The sequence below is a fragment of the Zeugodacus cucurbitae genome, chromosome 4 (assembly GCF_028554725.1).
Source record: "Zeugodacus cucurbitae isolate PBARC_wt_2022May chromosome 4, idZeuCucr1.2, whole genome shotgun sequence".
NCBI lineage: Eukaryota > Metazoa > Arthropoda > Insecta > Diptera > Tephritidae > Zeugodacus > Zeugodacus cucurbitae.
Window position 1 is genome coordinate 37,029,189 of NC_071669.1, and position 15,536 is coordinate 37,044,724.

Sequence of the window (15,536 nt, forward strand, 5' to 3'; positions counted from 1 at the left end):
GTATATATGATAAAGTGAAGGAATCAGATGGATTTCAAAATTTAGTTATATAGGAAGTAGTCGTAGTTGTAAACCGATTTCATTCGTATAATAACCACCCCCACCTCCCATACAAAAGTTAGGTTGAAAATTACGAAAAGTAAGTTAACTCACTAACGAAAGACGTCTGAAACACTAAATTTTACATAAGAAATGGCAGATTTTTTTACAAAATGGAAAATGGGCGTGGCATCGCCCACTTATGGGTCATAATCAGAACAGATTTCAATAAAATTCGTATATAATATTTTCTTGACACCCTGACAACACGGATGAAAAATGGGCGAAATCGGTTCACAAGCACGCCAACTGCCCATATAACTCAATTCTGAATTCCCTCTGATTCGTTCACTTTATAAGATATACATTAGGAACCAATGAAGATAGCGGAATAAAACTTTACATAAATACTGTATATCATCTCTAGCTTCACTTATGGAAAAATTTTCGAAATCGGACTATAACTTTTCAAATCCCTGGATATCTACATGAAGAACTCAGTGCCTAAGGGTATTTTTTCCCCGTAAATATCGGCAAATCTTTCAGATATTTTAATTTAATTCAGAGGAAATTTTTTTCTGTTAATTGTGTGTCTATGTTTCAAAAATTATTAAAGTCGGATCAGAACTTCCCCTAGCTCCCCTATACCTAATTATGTGCTGGCTTTATTCCGCATATATCGGTTAAAATGTGAGATATCTTAGCAAAATTAAGTGAGCATATAGTCTTGGATATAGTGTAGCTTGGTGACGAAAATGAGTGAAATCGGTTTAGGAATTACATCAGCTCTCATATAGCATATATGATGATTTTCGTTATTCCACTGGACTTTATGCCGAATGTGTTATCTTATTAAACTTACATCAATAAATTGCGAGAGTTTAAAATGTTCGGTCACAATCGAACTTAGCCCTTCCTTACTTGTTTCATTTAGCTTTCGAAAATTCTGGCACAGGGTGGTACAACTTTCGAATATTCAAAAGCTAAATTCGATTTTTTACGGAATGCCAAAACCAATTCGAGTCGAATATAAAATTCGAATAGAATTAACTTTCGAATCGAGATACAGAATAGGGACCCTGATTTAAACGGTTTTTCGGACTTTTGTGAAGACGATTGGATTTAATTTGAATATATGAAAGTTGTATATAAAATCAACACTTAGTTCATATACATACATGTAGTTTTCCTGATACGAAACCAACATCTTCCGAAGATTAGTTTCTTTAAGATTGGTCTGAGGTAACAGGCGTTTACGTCCCTTATGAATAACTTACTGAACTCAAGTTAATACATATGTTTACCTTAGTCATGGTATCGGTAATTTTAAGAAGCCTAACTCTTGAACTAAGTCAAAATTTCGAAACGAAATTATTAACTACAAACCTCTGCTTTAAAGTTTTAGCTATTTCATTTTAATAGCATTTTTAAAGAAAGTATTGCAGATATATAGATGTGACTATTTGTTTGCTTGTGAAATATGAGGCGGCTGGTTCAGTTTGCGCCACCACTGTTTCCTTGCTTCTATTGCAGCTTTAGTTTCAGCCGCCGCTGTCACCACAATCCGTCACTTGCACTGCCGGCGAATCCACAATCCGCTTTTCTCTTCACAATCCGCCAGTCTTCCAATGAATAGACCCACGCATAATTCCCTCCTTGTTCTCTTCCTTGTGCAGTCATCATATCTATATATACAGGAAGCCTTTGTTACTCTCGCCTGCGAAAACTGCATTTGTATTCCCTTCGCCCATGTTGCAAGGGATGTGTTAGGTTATGTGTGGGACTACGCTCACTCTTTCATTACTGAAAATTGACGCCATTTTCACTTTGCCTTTTACCGTTGTCGCCTTGCTGAGTCTGGTTACTTGCTTTCCTTTATTTTGGTGTTGGAAAACTTTGTCTCATTATTTCATAGCAGCTTGTGGTTGAATCATTTGTCTGTAATCGCCTTTTTTCTTCGTCCACAAGTTGGAGTAAACTGACACACTTGCCATGCCTTTCCTGTTTTTAGTTGCTTCCTTATAGCATTTCCTGTGTCCTTCATCCTTATCAGCTGGAAACATGCAAAATGCTCACAAAGCCATCTGTCGCTCAATAGTTAAACCACCGCAGATTTTCCAGCACACGATATTATTTTCTTTTAGTGCTTAATGAATTTTTATATCCGTCATTGGATTAGTAGACTAAGACTTAATATAGCTTAAAGGAGGACTTGGAAATCGCCTATCATTGTATTAAACTGCTATAGTAATGAACTTTATCGGGAGCAATTTAGCAAATTATGAATTGTAGTTGAGAAAAGGATGATTTTTATAAAGTAAAACATCGGCATTGAAATCCTACGCAAAATCGCCCGTGCCTACAGGTGCTACTTTGGACTAAGTAGACAACTGAAAAGTAAAGTCCTCTCTAGACGAACAAAACCTAACTCTACAAGTCGCTCATCATTCCCCCGTCCTGATGTATGGCGCAGAAGTGTGGACGATGACAACATCCGATGAGACAGCACTAGCAGTTTTTGAGAGAAAGTTTTTGCGCAAGAATTATGGTCCTTTCAATATTGGCAACGGCGAATACCGCAGACGCTGAAACGATGCGCTGTACGAGTTATTCGACGACATTGACATAGTCCAGCGAATAAAAAGACAGATCATATTGCTCGAATGGACGAAAGCCCCCCAGCTTTGATACTAATTTCAGTTAATTAAATAGAATATAAACTATTCTCAGCTCTTTCTGCTCTGCAAAGCACAACTTTGGCTTCGAATAAAAAAGAATGTCGTAAGTGTAATATTCAAAGCTTACTTATCATGTAGTGTCTTTTAAAGAGACTGAACAATACCAAACTTCAAAATTTACAACGAATCTATATATACTAGATTTTAGTGGCTTTAGTAACTGTATTTATACATTGTTTACTGCCGGTTTTTAAACAAACTTGACGCAGAGGAAAATCAAGTTCTCTTCCGGTGAGCGGATGACGGTTGAGTGGAAAGCTACCCAGCTCACTAGTCGAAGTTATCCTTTTCAGACCTCTTTTTTTCTTTAAATATAGTTACCGCACATGTGTATGCTTGTGTCCACTAGAGAGCATTTACTTCCGCCATCATGGATGTCACATAACAGCATTGCAGCCATTTCAGTTAGCTGTTTATTCTTGGTTGTTGGTAAGCACACAACTCAAACATATTCCCGCTTACAAAATGCCAACAGATGGTCTGAATAGAAAATGAAGGGCCTTTCACTGGCTGCGGATTTACACAACTACCATCTTTCGGTCTATTCTGTCCCACATTATGCATTATACACCATACACAATGTACAATTCTCAGGAGATGCCGAAAGGAATTGTCAGTTATAGTTATTCAAACGCTACACATCTGTAGGTGGGTTGATGTAAACACAATGAGAGCAAATAGGTGAAATTCAAACACTCTAAATTTTTTTAGTTACTCGAGATATTTCTATTTTAGATTAGGTGAGTGCTTGAATATATTTAAACAATATGTCTTATAACAAAATGGGTTGATTAAGATGCAATTTCTTTTAAATACTATTCTAGTATAGTGTGCGGTCATTAAGTTGATTAGAAGAGTTGTATTAATTGTATTTCTGATCTCCTAATCAAAATTGTATATATAAGCTTTTGATGATTATTAACCCACATAATCCCAACTTTTTTCTAGAAAAAATTTGAAGGAAAGAAAGCAATTGCGGTTAGCTATGAGACACCAGTAGCCAAGCGCTTTTATTCATATCTCTCGTAGTTTTTGAGAAAATAGCCGCCCCAAAAATGGGGCGCTGGCCACACCAGGGAGCACTAAAAATATACTATGTAGTTCAGTTAATATAAGATGTGATTTCAGTTTTATTAAAGAAAATAATAAATTTAATTCAGATTCCACTTTTTAATTGATTGAATTAAAATAAATATAAATAAAATTATGAATGAAAAGCCTCAAAACAGTTTGTGTGACATCCAACATCACATTTTCGACACTTTTTAGTTGTGTTTTTATGGCACATTGCACATCTTATTTGAGTTGCATTTGAAATTATTATGTGGCCTTGACCATCAAGGCGAACTCCGTCTGGAACTCTACGTCTTTTGCAACAAGGCTTCAAGGGGCGATCCATACGTGGAAGGAAGTAATTTCCTAAGCAAAGAAGTAATTATGGCAAATAGAAACATGAATAATGAATATATTTATTGAGATAAATGCAAGATAGTCTAATGAACGATTTTCTTGACCATCTGGAGACAGTTTATAAAGTTGAAACGCATTGTTCACGGATACGTTCAAAGACCACATCATCAACTGCCAGTACCACTTTTTACGATTGATACTGATTCGATAACATCCCACATTCTGATCTAGTCGGTCAGTACCGCCCATATATCTATTGTACTGCTGGATACATAATGGTTGTGGTATAGCTATCTTTTATATAGCTAGCTTATATATATCGACTACATCAGCAACAGTTAACCTGAATAGTGAGTTTCAGTTATGGAATTTCCGTAAAATATAAAAAAAGCAGAAAAAAAGAAATCGGAAAGAAAAAATGTGTCATACATTTACTGAAAATTAACAAATGTGAACAAAAAGTTTATGAAAAAACATGTGGGCATATGTGCTCAGCGCCCCAAAAATGGGGCGTCACAAAATATCTCTTACAAAACTTCACAGAACCAATAAAAACCACTTTTGACTTTACTTTTCCACTCAACAAAGATATATTTATAAACTTTAACAAAAAAATATCACAACTTGAAGACATAACAATATAAATTTACTCATTATTTCGCGACATCGTAAATTGTACAAAACACCAAATTTCTTTCACACGTTTGAAAAACAAAGTGAGGTTAGGGTGAAAACAAAATACATGATAGTGTTGCCGCACAATCTAAAAATATGTAGCTAAAGGATTTTGTGGTAATAGACAATTACGTTTTTTAATAACTAAAATAAACTAAGCGTTTTAAAAATGGGGCGCTGGGATTATATGGGTTAAGACAGTTCATTGCCATATTCAATAACAGTTAATTTAATAATTGTAATAATAATTATGTTATTAAGAAATTGGATATAAGATTTGAGCAAACATTGATAACTTCTGCAGCTTCAACAGATAATGCCATTATGGAATCAAGTTGAGATAGAGGAGGTCTAGTCTAACTATGAAGTTACTCATATACTCATACTTTTAATTATTTATTAACTAGAAGCTATTATGAAGAAACATATATATTAAATCTGATTTCATTGGGATAAACGAAATTATGACAAGTTCCGGTGTTACCGAACATTTTATACTCTCGTAATTTATTTATTTAATTTTATTAATATAACAAACAATTTGACTCACATATTCGGCATATATATGGTATAAAGTATTCTTCAAAGTTAGGGTAAATGGGAAGTAGCCGTGGTTGTGAACCGGTTTGGACTATTTTCATAACATTTCAATGGAAATCCGGGAAGATATTATAAACCGATTTCATTGAAATTGGTCGAGTAGTTTCGGAGATATGGTTTTGACCCATAAGTGAGCGGAACCACGCCCATTTAAAATTTTGTATGCCATTTTGAGTGCAGCTCTTCTGTACTATATTTATAATGAAATGTAAGGTTTCTGGTGGTTTTCATTGCTGAGTTAAAACATTCTCAGTAGTTTTCCACATAACCTTTGTATGGGAGGTGGATGTAGTTATATTCCGATTTATTCCATTTTTGCACTGCACATTTTTGTAGTTGATAAAAGAAACGACTTCAGAAATTTTCCTTTAGTAGTTTACGAGGTATGTACAAACAACTTATTAGAAGGCGGGGCTACGCCTACTTCCCAAAAAAAATTACATCCAAATCATAGTGCGATACTTCATACCAAATTTCACTTCCATAGGTTAATGTATGCCTTAGTTATAGACCTTTATATGTTTTCGGTTATCGCCAGTTTTTGGGCGTGGCAGTGGTCCGATTTCGCCCATCTTCGAACTTAACCCTCTTATGATGCCAAGAAATACCTGTACCAAGTTTCATCAGGATATCTCAATTTTTACTCTAGTTACAGCTGGCACGGACAGACAGACATCCAGATTTGAACTTTACTCGTTACCCTGATCATTTTGATATATGAAACCCTATATATAACTATATAACTATAATACTCTCTTTAGCAACTTTGTTGCGAGAATATAAAAATGCAATATGACTATGGTTAGTTTATTTTACTTCTCTCACCTTCTTAGCTGTTAGCTAGCTAATAATATTTCCTTACTATCCAACTTTGTGAATTATTTAACCACAGGATAGTTCAGAGAGGATATTTCAGTCCCGGTGATTTCACAATGGGTCTTCCAAATGCCTAGGTACGTCGACAGATATACCAATTGAGTAGCCACTCCGATAATAGAGCGACAATTATGGCACTGATGTCGCTGAATATGTACTCAAAGCTAGTTTAGGAGTATCTACTCAGACTCGTTTAGGTATCGGGTCATCGTGGAATCGCTGGGAACTGCTGAGTGGATGAGCCTGCAAGAAGGGGCACCCGTCATCCTATCTCATGATGCAGGAACGTGTCGGCGGAACTAAGTGCACATAAAAAGGTTCACCGCAATAGTGGGTGTACTCACCTACGGCATACTTGGGATGAGGCTAGAAATCCTGCCGGGAGTCAACTGCCATGTCTGTAAGGAGGAAGGCGAAGTGGAAACACCAAGTCATTTCTTTCTCCACTGTCCAGCATTCAGTTTTGCGAATAATTCGGTAGCTAAATTTTTGGTGAACCATACGAACTCGCCGGAATAGACATTAGCCGCCTCATAAAAAATGTGATAGGCTCAATCCGTTTCGACGATATGTATAGGTCTTCTCATACTCAGAAGTCTTTTGACATCATAGTGCACCTGCATCTTTAGCTGTCTAAGTGGGATCCATCGCCACACCTGTCGCGAGGGTCAGTCTTTGAACGTAACCTAACCTACTGAATGAAATTAATGAAATGAAATGAAATTTTGAATTCTAACTATTTCTGGTATTGTAATTTACAAAAAACAACTCGAACATTATTGGAGCCTAGCCGTATATGGCCATAGCAGTGATTCCCTCCGATCTGGTTGGCGATATACTCCAAGACCTGAGGTGTTCCTCTAGCAGCCATTGCTTTAGGCAGCGTTTAAGAGAACTGAAAATCTAGGGCAGCTTAGAACTGCGTACAAATAAAATGCCATCGATTTTACTGCGCAAATTTTCGAGATAATCGACTATTTTCTTTCCCTTAATCAAAACTGTTATTTGAGGATATCTCGAAAGCAATATAGGAGTTCTCGACCCATCCATTATTATTATTGAAAGGGCTGTAAACAAGTGCAATTAGTCCACATTTTATTTGAATTCCCCACCCCACCAGTCCACTCGAAAAGCGTACGCCCTTGTTCAGCGTGGGCATTATTGTGAGCGCGTGTTCGCGTATGGATATACAGTTAAAGAAGGGGGAAATAAAATCACGACAAGCGCTTTTCAAATGCAGGCAAAATTTGCGACAATTTCCATTTAAATGCCTGTCTAGACATTCAACGAGCGCGTCAATGCTGTCGTAATGATGATGACTTTTTAATAACACGAACGATGTGTGATGGGCCAAAACAACCCAAAGCAATAGAACATACACAAACGCAGAGTACAACATGTCGCATAGAATGGAAAGCAACAACAAAAACAAAAACAAATGAAAAAGTTCTAAATCAAATGAAATGTAAAATTTATGAATTTTAATTACACACGCCCAGCCAGGAGTGCGGCATTCAGATAATTTTCACACATGTGCCGTGCCGTAAATGTGAAGCGTGAAATTAGAATGGAAATGCCACAATTAAAACGATGAAGCAATAAACACAACAATACAACAACAAAAGCAATACAATTAAAAAGAACTTGCAAAGCAATACATTTTGAACTTGTTTGGATTTCGCCAACGCTGTGTACATGTGTGAACATATATGCATACATACATACATACAGGAGCATTGACACTCTTCCTGTGTTTGTGTGAATGTGTGGGTGTGTTGTTGTTGTTTTTAAATTGATTTAATTGTTGCTGCATTTCGAGTTGCATTATTCTTTATTCATTCATTTGTGTTTATTGTTGTTAGTGTTGCTCTCTTGTTGTTGCTGCTGTTGTCCTCTTTGTTGGTCTCGCATTGGCATTGCTCGTTGCTCGCTGCTCGTTGTCGTGTCAGCCGGTCGCAATAAATCATCGCCAATGCGCTGCCATTGCGGTTGTTTGCGTTCGGTCAGTTTGTCCGTCCGTTTGTCGTTCGCAATTGTGCACACACCCGCACAATGGCTGTTGTTGTTGCGTTTTTGCCTTATTGTTGTTATCATTGTCGTCAATAGCGCTGACAACAGCGACGACATGTTTGCTGCAACGCGTAGTTTTTGTTGCTTTTACTATGAGGATGTGTGTTATAGTTGACGGTAGTGTTGTTGCTGCTGTTGTTGTTGTCTACAACGGCTCATAGTTTTTGCGCAAAGTGTATTTATGAGAAAAAACGCTTTATCACATCGACACCACTTCGACTGTGGTGGCGGCTGCCGGAGGGGATCTGTGTCGGCGAATGCGGTCGATGTCGGCCAACCGCCAATTCAAATGGCGATAGTTGCTGCTGCCGTTACTGCTGAAATCCAACGTTATTTTGATTTCATTACTTCTTCCTTTTGTTTTTGTAACAGCATTGATCCGCTTCCGCTTTGACACCCCCCTACCTGTAACCGTGATCAAAATACACTTTAATAAATTTTCAACATTCATTTATATTCGCACATTGCTCCACGCGGACCGAAGCGTGGAGGGGCCTGCAATAAATATTGGAAAGAAACCGCAAATGTTGTTCCATTATTAATGTTTGTTTTAAGTCGCACAAAATATCAATAACAATGCAAACAAAGATGAAAGAGAGTAAAGCCATGCTAGAAGGAGAGTGCTTTATATTTTTATACTCGCAGCGAAAGTTAGGAGAATTTGGGTACCACTTTCTTCAACATATTACTATGCTTATGATTTTAGTTATAAAATCTTAAATCTGTTTAAAAACTAGACAAGCTCAAGCAAGTGATGGAGCTGTTTTGGTGAAACGTTGATCTTAAGTATGCAGGCATATCTCTTCTTTTTAGGCGTGTCTCAGGAATGTACTAAAGCATTAGCCAATGGATCGAGTAATCTTGGAGTTATATATTTCATTCTAATGTCCTCTACTTCTTTCTTTACCATAATAATCACAAAAGCACTTATGGATATTCTCATTGTTCTCTGTATTATATCAATATTAGTTGCACAAGTCGTACCCAATATTTGGCTTTTAGAGTTTTTATTTAAAAGCCAAGCCTTATATTTTAATCTTTTTTTAAGAGGTTCAAAGTTCTTTTACTTTTTTTATTCCTAACTCCCTTTACAGACATACCAAGTCCTTCTTTTCTTGAAGTTCATAATGCAGTGCTAAAACCGGAATAAATTGGGGACATACACCCATTTTGATGTCTTGTAGACACAACTGAATCTCTCTCTCCCTTTATATAGCATTATTAGACAATCAATACTCTATTATTTCCTTTAAGGCAATCTGATGGAAACGTTTTCCCGGTATTGGCGTTATCTTAGTTGAAGTATCATCCATGTTTGCTGCTCAGTGGTCTCACATCGTCGAGAAAAACTAAGCTGAGAAAAGATTTCACATTTTAAATATATATTAAAACGTATCCTCTGATATACAGAGTTGGTATACGTGAACTTCCTCACGTCATCTTACGGTAGACTACGACAAGATATTTTGCTATCTTATTTCTTACTTCTAGGCTCGTTTGTTAGAAATAGCAAATAGCTGTGATCTTGGGATAAAACAAGAACTCAAAGCATTTCAAATCCAAATTCGTGCAGTAGCCACCCTTTATCGTTAATCGCCCGCCGCTACTAGTAGCGCCAACTTAAATTGGATGCTTGTAACAATTGCAACAATAACTACTGTCATGCACCACCTCGTCGTTGCCACGCAGCACAGTCAATCAATCCGTCAACCGACAAGCCTGCAATGAAGCGCACGAAGCGCCGCTCGCTCAAAAACTTTTGCAGTATTTTCCGCGTGTTAGGCAACGTCAGTGCACTACAGTCCAGATGCTTGCGAATATAACAAATTACAAAAGAATAGTTGCGTGGAGAAGTCAACTTCAGACCGTTACAAGTAAACACACGCGCTTCTACCTAAATGAGTAGAATCCGGCAAAAAGTGCTCGAGTTGAGAGAAAATTTCATTTTTATTATTTCGTGACGAGATAAATCAAAATTGTTGTTGAAAAAATAAAGTCTTTATGCGATTCCTCGTGCATTGCTAAAGTTTGTATTCGAAAACTTCTGACGTAAATCTGAGATGCACACACACACACAAAGATGCTCCTAAGGAGAAGTGAAAAGCGTGCAATGTGAAAAGCAGCAATGACAAAAACTTGAGCTGTAAAAAGCGATGACTATTTAAATAAATTTTTATTCTACATCTCTTCTCACTTAACCGGTGCTTTAACCGGCTAAATGACTTTCCTGGTGGAAATGCTCATTTTTTGCCACCTATGAAACATGTTTTAGCACTAGTGTTGGGAAATGAAATGCGGAAAATTGTGAGATTCGTAGTTAAGTAAGTTATTTCGAAAAAATGTGTTTATCTTTGACTTCAAAAGTGATTTAAAAAACCAAGCTTTTCATCGTATATGAATTTTGTTTTGTATTGTCTGGTGCTATCCCCAGTTTCTACTAATTACTTGTTTAAACAAGGCACTACTGATATAATTTACGGTAATATAAGACAACATCAAACGTGTTTTCGAAATCCTCGAATAACTCAATCCTTAATATATTTAATACATAGTTTTCTTAATTCACGTTATAACTACTTGTGATTCCTTATGACGGAAAAACTGATAGAATATTAAAGTTAATGCCTTCGATGGAAGATTGGTTTTAATCTTCTACTACGGTTTTCCCTGGTTTCTGTATTCGTTAGGTTGAACTTGCTTTAATTAGGTTGCTTTAATTAAGAGTACCTCGAATGAAATATGCTAAGTCCGAGGAATTCGCACCGCTCCTCAAACATTGAATCCAGATTCAACAATACTTCGAGTCCAGGAATTAATCTGGCTCCGTACGTTGTAACAAGATATGAGATATTACGTTGTGAATTCTGAACTACGGTGCCTTACCTCGTATTATATCCACCTCGGACCATTCTCCCTTGATTTATATGTACTGCTGTCTCTATATGTGCACCACGCATTTATAAATATTTAGCGAATGTATAATTAAGTACTCATTTATAACAATGAACATTGTAAACCAATTAAGTATGCGTTTATATCATAGCTTACTCATAGTCAGCTCATTTATTCTTATAAATAGTTTTTTTTTTTTTTAATAAGAGTGCTGTAAATTTAAATAAAACAAAAGCGGTATGGGATATCAATGAAATTCCTTATTCCTGTGAAAGTACATTCGATGACCTTATGTATGGAACTCGATTTATTTTACTTGGCCACCACTGGCACGCGTGCAGAAGTCCAAACACTGAACCCAATTTTCGACGATTTTCAAGCATAAATCGGTCGATAGTGCTGCAATTTCACGTACGATATTCGTACGAAGATCATCAATCCTCTTGTTGGCATAGACCACAAACTTCATGTAGCCCCACAGTAAATAGTCTAACGGCGTCAAATAGCATGACCAAGGCAGCCAATTGACTGCACCATTGCGTGAGATAACACGTTAACCAAAATTAGTTTTCAATAAATCGATTGTGACATTCGCTGTATGACTTGTGGGACCGTCCTGTTGGAATCACATATTTTCCAACTCTAAATATTCGGCTTACATTGAACGGTAGCGATTCCCATTCACAATAACGTGCCGGTCTGGATCATCAACGAAGAAGTCGCCTCCGGGATGCAATTGAGACATGGAGTACGTGTGGATTACTGCCTGAGCAATAACGCATATTCTGCTTATTGACGAAACCATTCATGAATACCAAAAATTGGACGTAGTGCTCTTAAAGTTGAAGCCGCTGACGCCGAATTTCGGTAGAAAATTTTAATAATTTCGACTCGTTGTTGGATCGTATATATTTTCCTTACTGAAGAGACATGTTAAAAGAACGGGAAAAATATGGCGTCGTTTGCTGTCCCTATCTGTCTCCTTTTGTAGCGTTCCTTTTTTGAAAAATCCTTTATCATAAATGCATGTGAATTACGATACCCCCGAATCAACATATTTGACTTGCTTTTGTATAATTACATTTTTGTAAATTCTTGATGAAGTCATTTTTGGCCATAATTAACCATTGCTGTCAGTTAACAAAAATCTTTACAAAATGAAGTGGTACTTTAGCCTTATATTCCTTTATTTGTGTGAGCTTCTGAGCCTATACAGTCTTGGTCATATAATTAGATACCTTCACCACTTGAGTCTATGTATATCATTTTAATTTTATTAAAATTATTGTAAAACTCTGTATGAAATTCTCAACATTTCTAACAAAAAATACTTTCTTTACCAATCGACAGCAAAAGAATATTAATACTAAAACTGTAGAATAAATAAATATTTTGTCAGGAAAAAATTTTGAAAAACCCAATAAAACTCTGTTAAAAATCCCGTGGACGTTTTGGTTCGAAATTTGTGAATCTTAAAATTTGTTTCCATTTTAAAATAGTTATAATGCCGCGGATGCTGTTAACGTTGAGACACTATACCAAAATTTAGCAGAGAGTGTTGGGTTTACAAGTCTTTACTGAGGTAACAAGTACAAAAGAGTTGTGCGTTAAAATTCATACCGGCATTAGTATGATCCCATTGCCGCAGTTGGTCCATGTTTGTCCTAGATTTGGAAGTGATTGTGTAGTTAGTATGGAAGAACCAGTTTGCATGCTCATAATCCACCAGAGTCTTCCCATTACTGTTTAATAGTTTACAACATAAGACCAATGGTTTGTAGACAATTTGAAATACATTACCTAGATGCTCATCCCTATTTATATTTAAAATAAATTTGTGTAAAGTAGTTTTAATAATTTCTTTTTCTGATTATTCCATTTGTATGGACGAGACTGTGAGACTGTAATCGTGAATACCTTGAATATACGTTGCATAATAATAATATTGTATATGACGTCCCAACTCTCCCTCCTGCCCAGCCGTTGCTAGATATACATACACACTCTGTGATACTGAATGCATTGTTTTAATTTCTACTTTCTTTTGGCACTTGCAGATGCAATAATGTCGATAAAATGGCGGCAGAGATTCAAAAGCAAAAAGCGCTTAAAATTCCAGAAACAACAGCAATCAACAAAGTTCAACGAGAACACCAAAACAACCACTGAGCCACTCAAGCAGATGCTGAACATTGCCGAAAATCACAATCACTGCCCCTTGGTCAATAGTGATAACAATAGAAACAACATAAGCAATAACAAAGAAAACTCGCCGCCTTCGAAGAGCTGCCACAGCACGAACGTGCAACAGCGAGATTGCAATCAGCGCACATGTGAAGAGCACCATGCTCGGCCGCAAGAGCAGCGATGTAAATTGGATGTTTCCAAGGATTCCACATACGCTCCGTGCCGCCTCACCGGTCTCGCTAGTTTCAATGCAAGTGCGCGCAAGAACGCCGCTGCCATTATAGAACGTGCAACTTCCACAAAGCTACAAAGCGACGCCATGCTCACACACAACACGGGGTCAATTCAACCAAAAACAACAATAATTGATTGCACAATTCCGGAAACAAAAGCAAGCGCGGCGCTGATGACGAGCGCGATGCGGGTGTTGGCGCTGGCGGTGGACGCAGACACAGCAGCAGTGACTGCAACAAAGCCAGCCACAGGCAGTGGCATCCACTTAAAATGGCCGCAGCCAAGTTGCTTGCCGAGTTTGAGTAGCGGTCTGTTTGCTCAGTTTCGCTTGCCATCAATGTCAACAACAACAGCAGCAACAATGAGAGTGAGCAGCACAGCAATCGCTCGGCCCATTAATGCCGGCGGAACAACTACAACAGCAACAGCAATCCTTAATAACACCAACCAACCCACCTCTGCCCGAGCCTTGGTGCCACTATTAGCCTTGTGCTTCCTCTGCATTGCCTCGGCAGCAACCACAACAGCGGCGACAGCCACGTCTTCCACCTTCAACACAACCACTGCCAGGACAGCAAACGCGCCTGCAGCTGGAACATCGCTGCCCTTGGCGCCCGTAGTTGCAGCCGTGATGGCCACCGCCACATCCAAGCCGGGGGCCAGCGGCGCCCAACAGCAGTGCTCACTGTCCGAGTTCACCTGCGCGAACACGCGCTGTGTGCCGCTCAGCAAGTACTGCAACAACGTAAACGACTGCGGCGACGGCAGCGACGAGCCACGCTTCTGCACACGTGAGTACCTTCCGAGCACTTTTACCGCATGTCAGCAGATAATTCCCATATTTGTTGTCATGCACCATATGTATGTAAATATGTTTGTATATATGTGTTTGTGTATTTGAAGCGGGTAGCCCGAATTCGGTCATTTAGTGGATCGAAGAGCGAAAAGCCACCGCTGCTTTACCGCTGATTGGGCGGAATTGATGACGCTCGTTACTGGCGGTGAACATAACGAAAAAGTGGCTGGCAATTAAAAAATAAAGTGGATTAAATTAACGTCGTTAGCACGCGTGGGGGATAAAGTTGACTTGTGGATGCCAAGTTACAAAAGATAGGAAGGAGCAGAGGGTAACATGGAATCATGATAGCGGTGTGTAGGTTAAGCCGTTGGCTAGTTGGCGGGTTTATTTCGCAATTTAAATATATAAATACTCACACATGAGTACTTGCATGTGTATTAAAAGATCGTTGTGCAAATCTTCAGCACAGATTTTTTAAAAACACTGTATGTGATAAAATTGTGTGTGACAGTTGCTCATGTTTCTATGAACTACAAAAATAAAACTGAGTGCAAATATTTCTAATAATATGTTGGAACTCAGAACGAAAAATATTCGAAATCAATCTTCACTTTCAACTAGCCTTTTACTGAGGCTTTGTGTCTTTGGTCTACCTAACGCGGGATACATCGGTCAATATTATTAAATACATTCCCTTTATATTCAATAAATATTCATAAAATCTGTCCACATGCACCTAATCTTAGTATATCATACATAATTGATTCCATCCTTACGGGTCTCTTTATACCATGCCCACTCGGTTAGAACGCGAAATATCTCAGCATAACTAATTAATATAATTAAGCGAAAATATTTCAATAACTACGCATTTCGGTATTTAGCAATTATATGCTGTCTTTTTCTCAGCCTTCCACATTGAAATTATAAATTAATTATAAAATACACAAGTAAGGAAGGGCTAAGTTCGGGTGTAACCGAACAATTTATACCCTCTCAAGTCGCAAAGCTTCAAA

The 15,536-nt window shown here is 37.7% G+C and overlaps 2 protein-coding genes across 3 annotated transcripts in view; both read left to right on the forward strand.

Annotated features, from left to right (window-relative positions):
• Nucleotides 1–14,034, forward strand: part of LOC128921640 (uncharacterized) — a gene marked incomplete at its 3' end in the record, with an annotated part of 97,104 nt that extends 83,070 nt beyond the window's left edge. The window contains exon 3 of the mRNA XM_054229787.1: nt 13,358–14,034. Coding sequence (XP_054085762.1) covers nt 13,366–14,034 — 669 coding nt within the window. The remainder of the gene's footprint in view (nt 1–13,357) is intronic.
• The window catches only part of LOC105211555 (uncharacterized), a 54,287-nt gene continuing 52,757 nt past the window's right edge, over nt 14,007–15,536 (forward strand). For both annotated transcript variants that reach the window (XM_011183055.3, XM_011183056.3), the window contains exon 1: nt 14,007–14,512. In XM_011183055.3, the coding sequence (XP_011181357.3) occupies nt 14,059–14,512 (454 nt within the window). In that variant the 5' untranslated portion in view covers nt 14,007–14,058. The remainder of the gene's footprint in view (nt 14,513–15,536) is intronic.